The 20,133-nt window shown below is 28.6% G+C and overlaps 2 protein-coding genes across 10 annotated transcripts; one reads left to right on the top strand and one right to left on the bottom strand.

The window, feature by feature from the left end:
* Positions 1-4: 4 nt before the first annotated feature.
* LOC126845969 (ubiquitin-conjugating enzyme E2 N) lies at positions 5-2,200 on the top strand. The gene is made up of 2 exons (XM_050585060.1): positions 5-558; positions 1,792-2,200. The coding sequence occupies exons 1-2, from the start codon at positions 461-463 to the stop codon at positions 2,147-2,149; spliced, it is 456 nt and encodes a 151-aa protein (XP_050441017.1). The 5' UTR covers positions 5-460; the 3' UTR covers positions 2,150-2,200.
* A 1,415-nt stretch (positions 2,201-3,615) lies between these two features.
* LOC126845618 (uncharacterized) lies at positions 3,616-19,674 on the bottom strand. 9 transcript variants are annotated; one of them, XM_050584385.1, is made up of 24 exons: positions 19,076-19,674; positions 18,586-18,650; positions 15,126-15,319; positions 14,740-15,048; positions 14,533-14,670; positions 14,009-14,246; positions 13,724-13,936; positions 13,508-13,657; positions 13,157-13,321; positions 12,861-13,073; positions 12,342-12,492; positions 12,017-12,254; positions 11,905-11,942; positions 11,751-11,833; positions 11,372-11,521; positions 10,270-10,309; positions 9,766-9,786; positions 7,636-7,757; positions 7,143-7,445; positions 6,204-6,386; positions 5,706-5,918; positions 5,519-5,638; positions 5,311-5,451; positions 3,616-4,545 (listed from the first exon to the last, which is right to left on the bottom strand). In XM_050584385.1, exons 3-24 carry the CDS (start codon positions 15,281-15,283, stop codon positions 4,474-4,476), a joined length of 3,459 nt encoding a protein of 1,152 aa, XP_050440342.1. In that variant the 5' UTR covers positions 15,284-15,319; positions 18,586-18,650; positions 19,076-19,674; the 3' UTR covers positions 3,616-4,473. The 9 variants fall into 9 exon arrangements, with proteins under 9 accessions (XP_050440342.1, XP_050440337.1, XP_050440343.1 ...); XM_050584380.1 differs by lacking the exon at positions 9,766-9,786 and having other exon boundaries at positions 7,636-7,778; XM_050584386.1 differs by lacking the exon at positions 9,766-9,786.
* Between the last annotated feature and the right edge of the window lie 459 nt (positions 19,675-20,133).

Genomic DNA, 20,133 nt, shown 5'->3' with positions numbered 1-20,133 from the left:
TCACCATTTCGTGATTTGTCAATTTACTTTTGAGGCAAGAGCGGCAGCGGTGGCGGAATTATAAGCAATTTTCCATAACATACTAATAGTATAAAAAATTATACAAAATTTAAAAAATATAGTCTTTTTTTATGAAAATCTCGTTCAAACTTGAGTTATCAGAAACAGCAACATGTTCATATCATACACGTCGGACGGGCATGTTTTCATTTCGTGATATTGCCTTTCAGTTCTGACTTCTGAGTTCTCCGTTGTAAACACATGCAAAAAATATTCTGCTTGATAGTGTGTTGATGTGTTGTTGAAGAAGGCAGCAGAAGTCCATACACACACACAGTGTATTAGAAAATTTCGAAGACAATAGGATTAAATTAAGTGTTACTGACGTCATTATTATCACCACTACTTCCCTCAGGTTTCCTTTGTCAAGCCGACTATTTTGTAATAAACTACCAATAAGATGTCAGCATTACCGCGGAGAATTCTCAAGGAAACTCAACGTCTAATGCAGGAGCCTGTGCCTGGAATCAGCGCACAACCCGATGAGGGTAACGCACGGTATGATGTTTAAGAGAAATATGTGTATAAATCCCAAACCTCTTAAATATCCTATTCATACCTCCTGTTCAAGCTGCTTCCAACTAGTTACATATTTTTAATTATTTTTTAAAGTTAACACTAATATTAGATGTAGAGTTCATAAAGGAATGTGCATACTATTTTAAAATCGGATAATAGTTAAAACTTAAGATTTTATTTATAAACTATTCTATTTATAACAATTTACTATATAATTATTAGTATAAAGTTTCCAAAAATTATGTTTTTTACTAATTGCTATAATAATAAATACGCCTAATAGATTATTTGGCTATGTCTTATTTAGCTTATCATTGAAACTAATAATCAAACCACTGTGAAATCCATAAATGCAGGTATAATAAGCAATGTAGCTGGTTGTTACATTAGTGTCTTTATCTATAACATATTTACTTATGAAACTATGAAATAAAATAAATTGTTAATAACTACAAAATCCAAATCCTTTAGGCTTAACTAAGGTTCGCATACTTATTATATTATTGTTTCTTTAAAAAAGTCTTCATGTAAGTTTTTAAACACCAAATGTTGCAACTCTTGAAATTCAAACAATTACATTATTATTATATTCTCATATTAACCAAGATTGATCTTTTTGTTATAAGAATTTAATAAATGAGGTAGTTGTTTAGTTTCTCTCTTGCACACATGAACAAAATAGTTCAGAGAAAAAGAAGTGTAAGGCAATTGACCTCCCTGCAAAGCTAATATATTAAAAGTGGCATTGATCCTTGTATCAATCATCATTTATACATTGTAAATCATACCTTAATGTTAAACATTTTAAGTAGATTTTTTTGTATTTTTAAACAGAAAACTGTGACAAATTCAGTAGTGGATACCTCGTTACATTTTTATTACAAGCAAAACAATAATTTTTGTGAAAAACAACCAAGTATGATAAGAAAGGTTACATACAATATACAACATAATAATGTTGAGTATTTAAAATTAAAAATGATAAAATAATAAGTACTTGCTAAGCGGCCATAATGTTACAGTTATTGTAAAACAGTTATATTGAACTTAATATACTCGTAAAAGCAATTTCAAGACATCATCCAAATTTTAAGCATCCTGTAAAACATTACATGTACTACTTAAATTAAATATAATTTGTATACTATTACTATTCAGTCATTTTTAATGATACCTACCCGTGTTTAATAATAATAATAATTGTTATTTCAGGTATTTTCACGTTAAAGTGACTGGTCCAGAAGATTCACCATTTGAAGGTGGTCTATTTAAACTTGAATTATTTTTGCCTGAAGATTATCCTATGTCAGCTCCAAAAGTGCGTTTCATTACAAAAATCTATCACCCAAACATTGACCGATTAGGTAGAATATGTCTCGATATACTTAAGGATAAATGGTCTCCGGCACTACAGATTCGTACAGTTCTGTTATCCATTCAAGCTTTACTTAGTGCACCTAATCCAGATGATCCATTGGCAAATGATGTAGCTGAGCTTTGGAAAGTCAATGAAATAGAAGCCATACGTAATGCAAAAGAATGGACGCGCATGTATGCTACAGAAAACTAATCAGATTGCTTTAACTGAAGAGTATATATTAAAAATTATGAAAAAAAAAAACTATTATATAAATATAAATACTCGGATTGAAAACCATTATAAATCGAGCAATATACTTTATATATTTTTTCCAGCAGTTGTCCTTTAACTAAAGGAAATTTATTAATAATTATAGTAAATGGATTTGAAGGAATACTTGTTAACGTTTTGTTTCCTAACTGATATGTGTCTCATAATGTGTTATGTAATCAAAAATAAACTTGGAAGGGTAGGCAATTTTTTATTAGTCTATTCACTGGAGAAATGACAAATATTCAGTGAACACTAGTAAATACATACATTTTAATGTGTATAATAATTTTTAATATTGTACTGCTTTTTATTCAATTTGTCCATAATAATTTTTAGTTACACTTTTTTATTATAATTATAATTTATTTTCAACACTGTTATTTCTGAAATTTCATCATATGTGTGAATAAAACAAGACATAGCTCTTGATAAAGTTGTTATTATGGAGTGAAATATATTAATTAAACACCAACATTTTTATTTTACAGTGTTCATAAAAATACATTATTGTTTATCCTCGGATGTGTTTTATTTTACCACCTAACTAGTAACTTTAATTAAATTTCTAAAGATTATTTAAAGAGTAAAAAAAAGTTAGAATCGGAATAGTTCTATAATACTAAGACTTATATGGTTCATAGTCGACAGTATTTTTTTTCTCCAAAATTGCTGTATCATCGTATTTATTTGTGTTGAAGAAATTCTTACCAGATTAAGAATAATGCAATGTTAAAAAATTTTATTTTCCTATAATCTACATTTAATAGTTGGACAACCTACAGTCGGCACATGAGTGCTTTTGTCAATTTAGTTTTTAATTCAAAACAACATAATTTTTTTGCTGTAGCATTCTATTGAATTAAAAGTTATTAAAATTAAGTTTAATGTCATACAAGTTGATAACTGTAAACTTTTTACTTGCAAGAATACTATGAATTAGGTATTTAGCGATGTGTGTATAACGCAATATTATGCAAATTACATAATTGTGATTTATTAACATCCTAATTTCTAAGCAAGTTTGAAAAGGCGAGAATCAAAAGGGTATAATATAGGTACTTTTACAGTAAAGCAAAATTTAAATTGCAATGTATTCTTATTGGTTCATTAGTATTCTTAAGTACAAAATAATAAAATAAGGTCTTGTTGACAACTATTGTATGGTAAAAATCATGTTTATGAAAAGTTACACCTTTTTGCGGTTGTCACTTGATTATCACTCAATGATTTGTCTTAGATTATGTATCCTAACAACACTAATTACTGTACACCATTTTTGTTGTACTTACTTATCTATTACGACTAAAAATAACACAAAAAAAAAATATATCAACTTAAATAGTATTTGAGTTCCAAGACAACTTAGTTCCAATATTTAAAAGTTCTTTAATAGACATAATAGAAAATTAAATAAAGGCATAAAAAAAAAGTTATGTATACATGTAATTTGTTATAATACATAAGTTAATAATCTAATGACAATATTATTATATTATAATAATTAAAAATACATATTAACATGTACATTCACAATGATGACTAGAATAGATAGGAATTAAGAATTTGTCACAGCTGCTGGGTCCACAGACATTTATACACATTATGATATTTGAATTTGAGTTGTTCAAATGACACAATGCTGATACGTTTATGCAATTTTGTTGGAACTGCATTGCATTTACATTGTTAACCAAATAATTATCACAAAAAATTAAAATAAAATAACAATAAAAAATAGTAATAATAATAAAAACAAACTAAATAAAATTTGATAAAGTAAAAAAAAATTGGGGGTTTGGAAAATCAATTATTATATTGTATTTTAATACTAATTCTCTTCTTGATATGGCAAATTGTTGATAAATGTTTCTAACTTACGTTTTTACTTACATCAAATAATAGTTTCTCTTACTATTCAACGGTCACAGAGAGTTTATAAATCACAAAGGCAACTTGTGAAGAATATATAAAATAAATTAAAGCTTTACAAATGATTTTCATAATTTCAATTCAATAATAACTCGCATTAAAACTATTAAAGGGAACGGGATTAAAAAGGAAGATATGCCCGTAATATTGTGCAAAAAAATAAACCCTTTACTAGTCCATATCTAGCTAGGTAATATTATATATTAAGCCAAAAAAATGCACAGAATATGAGCTAGTACCAGGTTCAATGGTAGGGTAGTTCATAACTTTTTGTACAATTTTCAATGGCATTTAAAAGGTTTTATTTTATTTAGGACAAATTATGTCCTAGACTAGATGAACACAGGTGACTCCTGACCAGTCAATAATCGAAACATTGATGTAGGCATAGTTTTCATTAAAATCTGAAATTTTAAAACATAAGTTCATTGAAATCATTTAATCATTTTTATACAACAATTTTTTATTGGCTTATTTTAATAAAATAATAAGCAGAGAACATAACAAGTTGTTTTAATTAAAAGAGTATTTTAATGGTTTTGATGGCTAAATAGCTATTTGCTGAAAGCGACACAAGCTAAAGAGAGATATAAACGTTAATTTGTCACATTGATTTAAAATTTATTAATAGGGTTATTTTATGAATTATCAAAATTTAAATTTTGTACTGTACACACAGTCAAAATGTAAATGAAAATTATTTGAATAGCAGGAAAACTGTCATTTACAGCAAATAGCTTTTAACTGTTGACTCACCAAACAAAATAACTAAATAATATTATTGATGGTGACACGGGCAAAAGGGTCTAAGCGACTTATTTCATAGTTTTCAGGATGACCACTAAACGTTGTTTTTGTGATTTTACTATTTTTTTTTTTAAGTTCCTAATATCTTTTTTTTAGTAAGAATTGGGAATTTTTCAATCATATAATTATATTATAATATATATGAATTATAATATATTTTTCTAACCAATAGTATAAGCTGTGTCGCTTAGACCCTTTTGCCGTGTCACCATCGATATATATATATTATACATGTATAATATAATATATAAATAATACATATATCATTATTGTTTTACTTTTTCTTTATTCATAAAGCCAAAAACTATTTTAATAATAATAAAGATACAATAAGAAAAATATGAAAATCTAAATATACTTACTTCTCCAACAGAAGTAGCGAGCAAATTAACAATTTTTTCATGTGGTACTGCTACTACACTTTGGTTATTTATCTCAATAATTCTATGACCAACTCGAACACCACCGCGCTCTGCAATTCCACCTCGAAGTAGGCTACATATCTAAAAGCAATATTAGTAATATTATAAAATAAAATACTGAGCGCTTTTCAAATTTAAAAGCACATACCACTCCATTTTGTACGCTAAAACCAAGCTGATACTTTGTGTCTGGTCTTTTGATTTTTACTTCAACTACTGGAGCGCACGGCACCACAGTCAGTTTAATAACAGTTTGAGGCTTCGAGTTCTATTAATTAAAATTTAATATTAAAAAATAAAATTGATTTCAATACATAAAAATAAAGGCTGCTTACCTTAATATAATTTTGACATGTAGATAATGGCAACCCGACAAGCGATACACCATTAATAGCTATAATTTGATCTCCGATGTTTAATTGTCCACAACGTGCAGCTGCCCCAGCAGGCGCTAAATTTGCTATGACAACAGTTGGTAACATAGAACCCCAACCAGATTCAACAATTACTACACCAAGTATTTCACCTTTAGATTTTGGTACAACAACCTGAAAAAAAAAAATCATACACGTGAAAACTAAACGACTAAAGAAAAACTGTTAATAGTTAGCACTTTTTGTAAATATTATATTCAACAAAGAAACAAAAATTACTTTATTCTACAATACAATATTAAAATAATAATTGTACATGGAGCTAATACATGTAATTTACATTGAACGATTCTATCTGATATTTTTATCTGTTGCATAAAAAATATAGCAGTGGAGTTATACAAGATTGTTATCTATTTATTAATTAGAACATAATAATTATTGAATACATTTATTTACTTCTTTTTGAAGTTCTTTTTTTGCAAACATTTGTAATTCATCTCCAAATATTTCCTGTGAATTTAATACTTCTTGATAGTCCATTTCTTTAACAAAACTATGATCTTCAATGCCATTTGCTTTTAGAAACTCCATATAGGCCACTTGAAATGCTTGACCAATAGACTGTGCAATAAATTGAGCCTAAAAAAAAATAATTAACAAAATTAATTTATTAGCAGAAAATGAAAAATCCTTTAATTTTTATCTCTATGACTTTAAAATATAAAAATTGACAGTTTTTATTTACTATATATTACCATTGTATGTTAATGGAAAATATAGGAAGTTTCCTGTTTTTAACTCTTTGTAAATGTAATGTAAAATATTAGTATGATAGGTTTTGGTTTTGGTGAGAAAGGGTATAGGTAAATTGTTTTTCAACACTTATCGCCTGTTTACATTTTTTTATTCATAATTGTAATTTTATAATTAAAAGTAAAAAACTCTAAATACAAATTATTAAGTTTTTTGTCTTCTGCAAAATCTTATAATTTGACTTACATCCTTCCTCACCAAAACCGTCCAATAATATATCTGTATTTCACAGTACATTAAATATAATATAGATAGTAACAGTTTTCAAAATTATATGAAACATTAAACACAAGTTAGAAATACGTGACAACATACATGAATATTTATGCCTAAGTAATTTAGCTTAACTTTTAAACAAAAAGTGTTTTAATAAAAATGGTTAGAAAGGCTTAGTATTATGCTACACTTTAAATTATAGAAACTAGTTTTTAGTGTCTACAGAGAAAATTCTGAAGAAATTATATTATATTTATTTTCTTCTAAACATTTTTATACACAATTCCACTGTTATGGACAAAAACAATTACAGTACCGCTATGAAGTACAGACTATAGTATTAAGACAATTACTTTAGTGCCTTACCTCATCACTTTCGAAAACATGACATATCATTTTTGGTGTTCTATTGTTGGGCGTTTTTTCTACCCCATTCACACCAGTTGGAACTAAAGTTGTTTCTGTAGTAGAGTCTGATGTTTGATGCGTCAAAAAGCAACGTCTTCGTGCCATTAATACAACTAGTTCACCAATATCAGCAATATACGATATAGTTCGGAGAGCATGATCCATCATGATTTCTTTTAAATCTGTATTTAGAACCATTATTTTTTCAGTAGATATGAACAAATCTACTTCAGTACTAGGTTGTGTTTCTCCATCGGGTGCCTTGAAAGAGAACAATAAAATAAATTAAATAAAAGAAAACTAATTTTATTCATAATTTGTTTTTAAAAATAATGTATTGCCTATAATTCTAACTTACCAATGCCTAAAATCCATATAGTTTGCGATAATAACGGAAAAATAACATAACATTATAATATATACATAAGTTTAGGTAGAAACAAAATACAACCTTTATTCTTGACACAGCTTCTTCTGCTTGCATCATTCGGGTACTTTTAGTAGGCTGCCCTTCACAAGCCAGTTGCGTAGATCCCAAATACCTCGCTCGAAACAGAACACCTTCAATTAACACTGCAGGTTCGTGAATCATTACTATATGAGCAAAAGAAAAAAACAATTTTAATTTAATAAACCATTTTTGATAGCAGTGTATTTTTAATAAAATATTTGTTTTAATACACTATATCAAAGATTAGCTAATTTTACTGTAATACTACTGATTATAGATAACTGGTCTCTCTAATATTTTTACTTAAAAATATTACTTTTTCATATTACCTAAACAAAAAAAAAATTGATATTTTTAAGTTAAAAGTTTTCTTATTTATTTGTATGGTAAGTTTAGATAACTTTATGTAATAAACTATCTTTAGTTATAGCTTAAGTTGTGGAACACTTTGAAAATGAATACTTATTGGTTATCAAATTATAAATATTAAGGCATAACCTTTAAAAATACCAAATGTGAAGAAAATAAATATTTAGCGACTAGCACCACAGTCGTGGCATAAGTAAAGTAAACAAATATGTACATAGACAACTAATTTATTGTTATAGTACTACTACTATTGTGGTATTATCACTTTGTACTATGACATATCTTTTAGAATGTTGATACATTTAAAATATGTGAAATAAATTTATAAACGCATAATACTAGAAAAAAGTAATAATAAAATAGATACTAAAAAAGAAGATCAGATAATATACTATTAATATGGCTCTTATTTACAAAACATTGAACTATATTTCAATCCTATCTTATTTAGTAAATAAGACATTATCAACAACAATGCAGTGGTATAAATTGAGGAAATATAAAATATTTTAAACATTTTGTATTCCAAATATTTTTCCCTATTTTGAATGTTTGTTTTTACTACAATTTACCAGTTAATTCTTCCTAAATTAATTATCTATACTGATTTTATTGTTGAGACATGTTGTTAATGGACTTACCGTGCAATCAAGTGCAATATATGTGAAAAATCCGTGTTGTGCGGTTGATAAAAAATAAGAAAGCAATGTTGTTAGTGTTAATAGATTAATAAATTTGGCAAAATAACATTAAAAACAAAATAGTATTTTGGAGAATTAATATTTAAATAATTAAAACAACTACATATACAAATTTCATTACTAATAACTGTGGTTAAGATTTCAAACACAAGATTCAAATTAAATCTGAACGTAAAAACATTTATTGTATTGAACTCTAAATAAACTAGAAATATCCAATAACAATATAAATAACATATAATTATAAATAGGTTACTATTATTTAACCAAAGTAAACAATTTGTTTCAGGTAATACAACAATTTAGGGATGAAATATAATTAATTTATAAGATTAAATTTGCCATTCAAAAAGTGTCCAAAATTATTTTTAAAATAGCATAGGGAATACAACATATAGAAAAATAAATAAAGCCAATCAATATTTTTTAAATATAACACTACACAATATTTTAAATATGCACACAAGAGGATGTTATACCCCCATAGATATTTATAATAGCTTGATAAAGGAAATTGTTTGCAAAATTTTAATTTAAAGCATATAATGTATTGTGAAATTATTTGTTCAGTAATTAGGACTCTTTTTGACAATTAATATATTTCGTACTATCACAGTATCCTTTACAGCCAATTTAAATATTTTTTTCATCTAAATATAGCTACACAGAATGCGTTTTGCTCAATCCATGGTAGTTTAAGATCGAAAACACCAATTATAAAATCAAAAGATGATAAAGTTTTAGTGGCAATGACATACCACGTTTTTAATATGTTCAATATTTAGCTAGACACTAATGTTAAATGGAATTTTGTAAGTATTTTTTACTTTTTAAAACAATTATAATAACACCTTTTCTAGGAAATATTTTGATAAAAGGATGTCTAAAATATTGATCTAATTTTGATTATAGGTGTTCAACCTATAAAACTATGGTCCGAATAAAATACATTCTGCATAGTAAGGTTTTCACACTAGATAATTAGGAGGGGTTATATGACAAAAAAAAAAATCATGCAAGAATGATTAAAAACTCAAAATTGTTTGATAATATAGCGTACCTGTTTGGTGCTGAGGTACTCCTAATGGTATATGTATGTATATGTATATATATATATATATATATAGAAAAATAACAACAAAGCTATTAACATTTCTCAAAAAAAGTGGCCAATAGTGTTATAAATAGTTGTGTTTTGCATATTATTTAATGTGCGTCTATAATCCAACTAGTAGTTTAATAAGATATTGAAATTGTTATTTTATTGTTTAAATTAAATATTTAGTGTATTGTGCTAACAGGCAAGCTGATAGCGAGCGAGTGTACGAAGCGTTATTCAAAAGAATATTAATATTAATTGCAGATTTTCTGTTAAAAAAATTATTTATACAGTATTTCATTAATTTAATATTTTCATTAGCATAAATCAAATTATTTAATATTGCAGCTATTACTTTATTTTTATTCATGCGACAAAAATATATTTATTTATAAGACCTTTGTACACTTAAACTGATGAAATAATTATTGATAATAATTAATATTATTTCCATAACATACTGACCTTCTTTGTTTCGCGCTTTTTTCTTTGTACCATCTTTTTCCTGAAAAAAGTTGGATAAATATTAGAACACAAATAAGCTGACAGAAAAAAAATTATACTTGTTGTTAAAAAAATTATACACAGTCGAGTTGCAATATATCAAACGTAACATAGAAAATGTTCTTTTTGTTTCCCTTAAATTCAACTTATCGCGACTTGACTGTATAATATTGTCCACTAAAGTAATATAATAATGGAAAAATAGTAAAACCATGCTGGGAAAACCATTTAACTAAAATGCAAAATATAATAAACACACATTTTCTACATTAATAAAAAAAACTAGTAATCATTCTACTAATATCATGCCTAAAATATAATCTCCCCTAATATGTTAAGTAACTATTCAGTAAGCATTAATTAAGAATAATTTAGTATTTAGTCACAACATTTTCCATTACTATTTAAAAACAATTGGCATTTACTAGAATACGGGAATTTATAAATTTCATTTTTTTATATACTTTATATATTTTCTAACTTAAATAATAGCTTTTTTTTTTTTATGTTACAGCTAATTGCTAGATTTATATTCAATCCTTCTAATAATTACAGACAAATAATTATTCAAATCTTTAGGACAAAAATTAAAAAATATTAGGTAATCATTGATCGAGTATTAAACCCTAATATTTTTATCAACTATTAAAATATTTTGCAAAAATTGTTAGCTTATTCTAAATCAAGCTTTTTAAAGACACAAGCTGTTTAATCAAACATTTCAAAATCAAAAATAAAAGGTTTATAAAACAAAAAACCTTACATCCAAAAAAAAAATTATTAACTGAAGTATTTGTTTTATGAAGTATAAATTCATACGAAAATTAAGACTAGTTTGAAAATAGGAATTAAAATGTAATAATCTAAAGATTATTTTCAAAATGTCTATGTTTAAAAAGTGTATTTTTTCATTCAAAGATAGCACACAAACATATGACTTAATCAAAATAAATAGAGCATAAAAATGGTCTAGATAAATTAAACAAAAATTTGTGAAAACTAATTTGCAAATGAATTAAAGAACAACATGTAAATAAAAGGAACCAAAAGCATTTTGGCAAACCTTTTTTGTAGGATTTAAGGTTTGGGGTATGATGAATGTTTTTTCATTACTAGCAGCCGGATCTACGGATGCAGGATGCGAGGACGTATTGCTTGAAGGCGACGTCAAAGTAAATGGTAATAAAGACCGTGATTTCAACTTCCTCCAGTCCTGTGATGATATTATATACAAAACTGGTTTATTTTGTTTTTACTTATTAATAATTGAATAATAAAAAATAAGTTAAAATTTAAAGTAGTGAATAAAAAAAGCGTCAACCAGCTTTCTGAGACATAGCAGTTAATCAAACAAAAGATAGACCACTTGAATACATATTAGAACCTATCAGAGGTTTTTGAAATATAAGGAATAAAACATTAAAATAAAAGTTAAAACTTACGGTTTTATCATCAAAAAATCCAGTATCATCAGTTCGCTGTTGTCCCAGAAGTCTATCAGTTTCTAAGTCTGTATCTGCTTCTTCTAAAACGAATGGAAATTAAATGTATATATTATGTTAATATAATTTGTGTTGTTAATAATAAACTGGTTACCTTCGTCACCACTAGGACCCGAACCAGTCCCTCTGTGCCTAATAAATTAAAAAAAAATGTTGAACAGATAATATAGAATGTTTAAAATTGTCATCAGTTTATATCGGTATACCTAGGCACCCAAATTGGTATATCTTCAGTTTTGGCTGTATTTGAATTTGTACTATCTTTGCTAGGACTGCAACCTGGTGATAAGTCATCATCTACGGTAACAGCTTTTAATGACTGACTCTGTCTGAGATTGGATCTTATTTCATTAATAGCAGCCTCCACTAAATCGGTAGATTCATTAATTGTGCGGTGTGTTGATGGCGCTGGTGGGGGAGGGGTTCTGCTCTCATCGGGTCTTACTAAATTATAAATCAAATATTTTGTTTTTATCTTCCTAATTTAAAATGAATATGACAAGAAAGTTAGTATAATAATATTGAACCTACCTAAAGAATCCAGCAATTGTAAGCTCGTTTCTTGACTAGTTGCATGCGTATCAGTTCCACTAGCATCACTACTATCACATTTAATTACTCTGTTTGTTCGTTCAATAATTTCTCTCTCAATTTCACTAATTTGCCTCTTCATTAATAACACCTAAATACATATAATGTTAAAAATTGTAATCATAAATAGCTCTTAATTCAAACACTAAAGTGAAACATTTCACATATGATTTATGATAATTATTTATTATAGCTACCAAGCTATGAAGTTAGCATGAATGAATATATATTCACAAGCTAACGTTCAGTTTGTAAATTAAAATTTTATTACAAAAACAAAACAATACTTGAAATATGACATTCTTATTAGCCATTAAATATGTTTAACTAATATAATTTAATATATTGTAGATAACAATTTTATTATTTATAGATTTCAGTTAGAATTACAACTGAGCAAATATTTTTCTAGTATATTAATTAACTTAACAAATAAATTATACATTTTCAATTACTTACAGTCGGATTGTTGTTGTCTGTATCACTAGTATGTCCACTAGATAACCCATCTTCTAAAACTGGCATGGTAATAGAAGTTACACCACACAACGGAATTAGGTGCTGACCATCAACCATGGATGATGATTCACCATCGCTACCCATTCCAGTGTCTTCACAGTCAGTTACTTCAGGAGATAAAGTCACGTTGCGATTTAATCGCCCAACACAACTCTACAATATTCATATAAATGTTATACATTTACTGGTCAACCATAATACATTTCTTTAAAAAATGATCAAAACTACTAAATTACCTGATGAATACCAGCCAAACAACGAGATTCATCTATTGACGAGTTAAGCTTAAGTGGTGATAGCTGAGAACTTTTGTGCAAGTCTTCATTAGAAAGAAGCATGTTTAAATATGTATTGTTTTGTTCGGATACTGGTATTCTTCTTCTTAGTTCATACTCTAAATCCTGAGAATATACATTTAATTTTTTATCAATTAAAGTATTCAAATAACTTGTTATGTATGAACTGAGGTTTGGAATTCTTATTAGGAATGATATAACATTTAAATACCTACCTGGTTAAATACTATTATGCTTTAAGATATGGTTATAATTTTTTAAAACTATTAAAGATTTTACTAAAATAATTACTTGAAATTGCAGTTGTTGAGAATCTTGATTTTCAGTGCCAGATTTAAAGAACTCTTCTAAAACTTTTCTCGTCTCAGAAAACTCATATAAATAGTCAAAATTCATAGTTGGAGAAGGACTGGAAGATCTTGAATCATCTTCTACCACTCTCTGAAATTAAAGTCAAAATTGTTTAATTTTCAAAAAAATGTTAATATATAATTTTGTTATTAATACTTGAGGAAATCCTGGGCGAGGTACATAAAGAGTAGGAGACGATAACAAAGATGGCATCAAATGTTCTTCTTCTCTAAAATGTTTTGGAGATCCATTAAAATCATTTGTCTGAATGTCACATTGCGACCTTAATAATCCATCTGTATTTTCTGTGCTTGATTTTTCATTACAACTACTATTGGCCATCACATTTATGTCACCATTTTGATTAGACTAAAACAAAATTCCAAAATAATGAATAATTTATGAATGTTAAAAAATAGTAATAATAATCGATATAAGTACTTTGTAGTTTAAATGATGTTGACATGGATCAATATTTTGACATGAATTTTTATTATGATGCAGACCATATTGACTTATTGAAGAATCGTGTTGAACTTTATCCCATACATCATTAGGGATGTCATCAAACAAAACAGGATCATCTAATTGCCGTTGATGTTTGGATGATTTCCCTTCACTTTGAAATACAGATCCTGATATTTCCTGTGAAGTCTCAGTGCTAGGAACATCTAAACCTCTAAATAACAAATGTTTTACTATTAGAACATTAAATTTTAAATTTTCTTATTAAATGTCTTTAATGAAAAAATTACTATATTTTATACCTAATTTGATTTATAATATTTTCATTAAAAATATTAACATAATTATGGATTATGCTTAAGTATATACAATTTTTTTTTAGAATTCAAGGTCATAATTATAATAATATTAACAGAGCATTTTTTTAATACTAGCTTTAGTATTTGATACAATATTTTTTTATTGTTCCACTCTACTGTAGTATTGACTCCAATATTTACCTATTACGAAGTTCCCAAACACGGCCAGGTGATTTGACCCAGTCTACATCAGAATGTACAGGTAATTGACGTGTTTTTCGTCCAGCTTTACTGCGACTTTGACTATATACTTCTCGGCCCCCAGCTATTTCTATTATTCTATGAATATAATTTTATTTCATTATAATACTTCATTTCAAAAAACACAAGGAAAAACAAATTACTAACCTTGAATCTCTTAATTTGTAGGTAGATTGTTTTGAAGTCAAACTCGTTTTATTTGGATTTCTTGTTCGATTGGTTGTGCTATTTTCTGTACTGCACTTGACTCCAGATTCACAGTAAATGTTTTTGATATCAGATTCGTCGTCTTCATCTTCATCCATATTCTCAGGAAATTCCTCCTCTTCATCTTCTACACTAGTTTCTAAGGATGAGTCTTGACTCACATCGCTATCACTTCTTCTTCTGGTTCGAAATTTTTTAATTCCATGTATACTATGTTTTCTTGCATTGTTCCGACGTAAATTATCACACCTGTTCAACAACACCAACAATAAAACTCATACAAATCATTAAAATATTTTATCCTAAGCGAGTGTTCATTAATATACCTGGTTCTTTGACGTTCAGATATTTGAGTTAAATCCATATCATTATCCGAAACTTCACACAGAGGATTCAGATTTAAATCTGTTGAACGTACTGTGGCTGGCCGACATTTAGGAAAAAGCTTTGATAGATCATCATTATCTAGCTTCAAGCCTATCATAGCTTTTCAAAATACGGATTCCACCGTTTCTGAAATCTTGAAAAAAAAAAAAAATTATGTAGTTTTTCAATCCTATCAAAAGAAATATATATTAATAAATAGTAATAATAACTTATATTAACACCAAAAAAAATATGTTGGGATGAAAGGAATAAAAACAATACAAATATATATACAACCATTTAAGACATTTTGGATACATAACATCCGGCAGAAAAAACTACAAATCGAAGAAAATTTTTGAAAAGTATACTGGTCAGTTGGAAGAGACTCTGAACTATCATTTGACAACAAAGATCTCTTGTACATAGCCACCATATCAAGCCGATTTAGACTTATGACATTCAACTATAGGCAGTGGCGACTCGTACTGATTTGACACAGGAGTGCGATAAATAATTAGAAAACCATAACCCAAAATCATATAAAATCTATTTATTTGAGGAAAATACATATAAATACAAATTACCTTTAAAAACAATAGACTTCTGAAAATGTTCCATAAACTTGGGTCTAAATCTGAACATAGGTTATTAAACACCGAAAATTGCTTTGATTTTTTTTTATGAAATTTTTTCATCGTGTCCACGTAAAGGTAATTTGTGATTTCCACAAAATTTTACACAATTTAAATTTTTTTCTAAAATATCTCGATTTTTAGAAACTTGTTCATTATGACGTTTAATCCCTGGTTATAAAACCACTATCAATTTGACTTCTTATGTCAATAGTTCCCAACACTTTGAAATTTGCCTCATTCTGTAGATGTTTAAACGAATTTTCATGTTTATTTATTTTGGCTAAAAGATGTATTAAATCTTTTACACCAGTCTTACTCCAGATAACGATACAGTAGTTTCAAAACTAGAAATAGATACTAAGAAAAATAATAACAAAGTATTCCTTAACATAAAATATCAAATCAAATATATAATTTCTACAATTTAGTTATTTCTGTAAGAAGTGCGGCCGCGCCGTCGCACATAGCCACGAGCCGCCACTGACTATAGGGTACTGTCAGCCAGTCCAATTTAGAAATTATGCAATGTTGCCAGAACACCGCTCTGCATACCATTGTTGGAGCATATCAGTACGACAGATACAACTTCATTTACCACGACATGATGCTGCCTACAGTAGCCAAAGATATTAAGAAGTTTGCTTGTGTATTAAGAAGATGGGGTTCCACATCAACCTAGCGGCAATACAATTGATGGATAATTTCGAAGACGGCAGGCGTCTCAAGCGCAAGAAGCCATACAATCTAGTTTAAGTTTAAACTAGATAAGCAGCTAACTCACTGGAAGTAACTTCTTCGTACCTGTGTTTGGTATACCATGTATACCACCTATTGTGATTTGTATTGATAAAGACTTATGTTGTTGTAATAAAAAAGCTATATGGCAACTAAAAAAAAAAATAATAAGACTAAGAAACTTAAACTGCAGATTCAACAGATTCAGGCTTCAAAATGATTTAAATGATATAATTCTTTCAGTATTAGAACAGTTACTACTGTCATGAAACCTGACAATGTCAACGTTGACATGGCAACAGAAAACTAACATTAAAAGTTCAAGAAAAGATCAATTAGTGTGTATATACGTATATTTCTATAGGGTTTTTTGTGTATGACCAACTTGATGAAAAATGTATTGTATTATTCATACAATATATATTTTATAATGTATGTATGATTAGTGCACAAATATAGTAAAAAAATCACTTTTTAAACAAATACATAAATTCAAACATTAATCTATAAAAAATAAAGTTAATATATTATCATCATTATCAAGCTTAACGGGCCTTTAAAGCCCAATGCTGCCATCATGAGATGATGCTTTCTAAACGGATTTGCTGTCTGGGATGGGTCGTCAGTCCGTCGCCGGAGGGGAAGATGGGGGTTTCTTTTCACCAGACAATTGCTCGCCCGGTAAACGGAGCGCCCGTAATCAAGTGTCGAAACGTTTACAATGAGCAATAACACACTGCCGCCTGACCCACTCGCCCACTCTTCCTCCTACTCTTAATATATTATAAGTGATAGTATTATTCAAACAAAATTAAATTTGTCACTTTTTTAAATATAATAAATAATAATATAGGTACAATATTTTTCTTTTAATCAGAAAACTATTTTTTTTAATTTTTAGAAAAAATGTTTAAACATTATTTGTTGTCGGAGACTAATTGTACAAATTGTAAACACATGGAAGACTAATGTAAGATAATCCTTTTAACTGTTTAAATTTTTTACTTGGCAATCATCATTTTTATTAATGTTACTATAAAAACAGATTCAAATCTTATGTATTTATTTAACTTTGGTCATTAACTTATGTTAATGACCAAATACACTAATATATAACTGAAAAAAACTGCTAGCAAAAGTAAGATAGCTGTAATTACAATAGAAAGGTAATTTAAGTATTAAGCTTAATTTAAAACTACTTGTTTTATTTTAAATAGCAACTAGTATTTAAAACTAAACCTTAAAGAGCAATAATACATTTTTAAAAAACCCTGAACAATCCAAATAAGTCACAGCTAATAGTACACTTATTTAATATGATCCGTTAATAATTCTATGGTCCGTAGTACCGTATTGTTAAAAAGAAAAAAAAATGTGTTTTGAATAATAAGAACCTTACAATGACCACTAGTTTTAGCCATATTATTTAAAAAGTCATGTTTAAGGAATTATTCAAAATTAATATTTAACTATGTATTCTTATTACCTCATATAATTACAACATATTTTTATCAAATTTAAGAAAACCATTATACTAGGGAAATTGTTAAATTATCCATTTTGTGGAATTAGAAATACATGTTTCTATAAGAAAGTACAGCTTCTAGGTCATAGTCCAAAGCCAATCTAAATGGTCAGTTTATATTGAAAGAGTAATACAGATGAAAACTCAATACTGAATACAATAGTACCTAACATTTGAAAGGTTTTAACATATTTATACAATATTATTTAAAAAGATACAAATAAATATAGTATTTCTATTACATCAAAATCAGCAATCGTAGTGGAAAAGTATACTGTTTTAATGGGTCACCAATCTGACAAGTTACAATAATTATTCCTAAATCCGTGTACTTATTATCATAATAATAAGTACATGGATTTAGGAATAATACAACAGTCTACCATAGTAACTGTTGTACCCACGAATATATAACTATTGGTTAGGATGTACCAAACTACTGAGTAATTAGCACTAACTAAAGTACACACGTTTAAATATGGTTATAATGGTCCAACAGACACACGGATTCAAATAACTTACCTTGAAGAAAAGACAGATTTACTATGCCCAGACATCAAATCGATAAGGCTGAATACGAGTGACACCTGCAATCAATGATCACAGACAAACCAATTAGTCTGACGATAAGTGAAGTAAAATAACAACAATAACAATGAGTAGTTACATAGATGTGTGTGTCGCTAAAAGCAAGAGCACTACCTATTTTTCTGGGATGGCGCGTGTACCTATATTGATAACGCTATTGATTTCTGAAGGAAAACGTGAGTCATATATGGCGGTAATAATCCTTGAGGCTCGCTACAGTAAAACGAGGCGTGATGGGGAAGGGGTAAACACACACTTACCGCCGAGACAAGACAGAAACAAGGTTGACCGCTGTTTACTTTAAAAAACGTGTCGCGGCCGTGGCGTTGATAACGCGCTTCCCAGACCGCCGTGGCTTGATCTCGCCGTTGAGATGGGAAATCTGATGAGAATACAATAATAATATTGTCGTTAGCGAACTCACCAATGGTATACAAGTCGTTATCGTCTGGTAAACGAACACCGCCTTCGCTTACTCGTTCGACGCGGTCGCCGACCGTTGTACGATAAAAAAAAAACTGCGCGACCTTTGATATTTAGGTATGCGGTGTCGTATAGCCACGGGGCTGTCCACTGTGTCGTTGAATACGCGGCACGTATATCTAACGCAGGACGTGGCGCCTGTGGTCGAAAACGAGATTACGGGGATTTTCCGCCGCTATTGACTGCAGGGGCGGTGTGGCGCATGTGCGAGTGAAATTTTATGATTATCGGATGCTGAGACGACGGCGTCCACTCTGCCATCGATAGACTGGGGCGGACGTGCAATTCCCGCTCGGCAATACACAAGCACACACATATATATGTATGAATCGAAAGAGGAAGAGGGCGTATAACGGTCCAAGGAGATCGACGATTCCCGGAAAATGCTCCTTGCGCCACAATATTCGACGGACGACTGTTCCGTTCCCTTGCGATGTGTCCGGTGCAATCGGCAATGTGCATTTTCACGTGTCCGCGAGACCATCGGGTACACGGGGGACACCTACGATTTGTCGTCACCTTACTTTCAACGTTAGGTACACAGTAAATGAGTAAATACTAAATAGTATGATAAATCTTGGTTTTCTTATCCTTGCGCAACACGTTTTTTTTTTAATTTTGTACAGAAACACCGAACCAGTGTATACTTTATTTTCGTTTTATACAGTTTTTTTTATTACTTTTTTTTTATTTAAATGAGATATATACAATCCGTACAATAAGCCTATAGGATAAGTGTAGAAAGAATTACATGGATAAAGTTTTGAAGAAACAAACCACTCATTAGTGACACTTCCCATGATTTTTCTTAACTTTTATATTTATATTAATTAAATTGACTTAATTATATATTGTTATTAAATAATAATATTAGAAAGCAGATCACGGCACCACTTACGTTTTAAACGTTTGGGTGGGTCTCCGGGTATGGTCAAGTTTGAAAGGTTTTTTATTGGTTTAGTTTGGGAGAATAATTTATTGTGGAATCTTTTGTAGAAT

Source organism: Adelges cooleyi, unplaced genomic scaffold, assembly GCF_023614345.1.
Source record: "Adelges cooleyi isolate 19-005CV unplaced genomic scaffold, UGA_ACOO_1.1 ACOO_flye_CR_arks_rails_tigmint_CR_PRNA_8, whole genome shotgun sequence".
NCBI classification, from domain to species: domain Eukaryota; kingdom Metazoa; phylum Arthropoda; class Insecta; order Hemiptera; family Adelgidae; genus Adelges; species Adelges cooleyi.
This window is presented reverse-complemented; position numbering and strand designations above follow the sequence as displayed.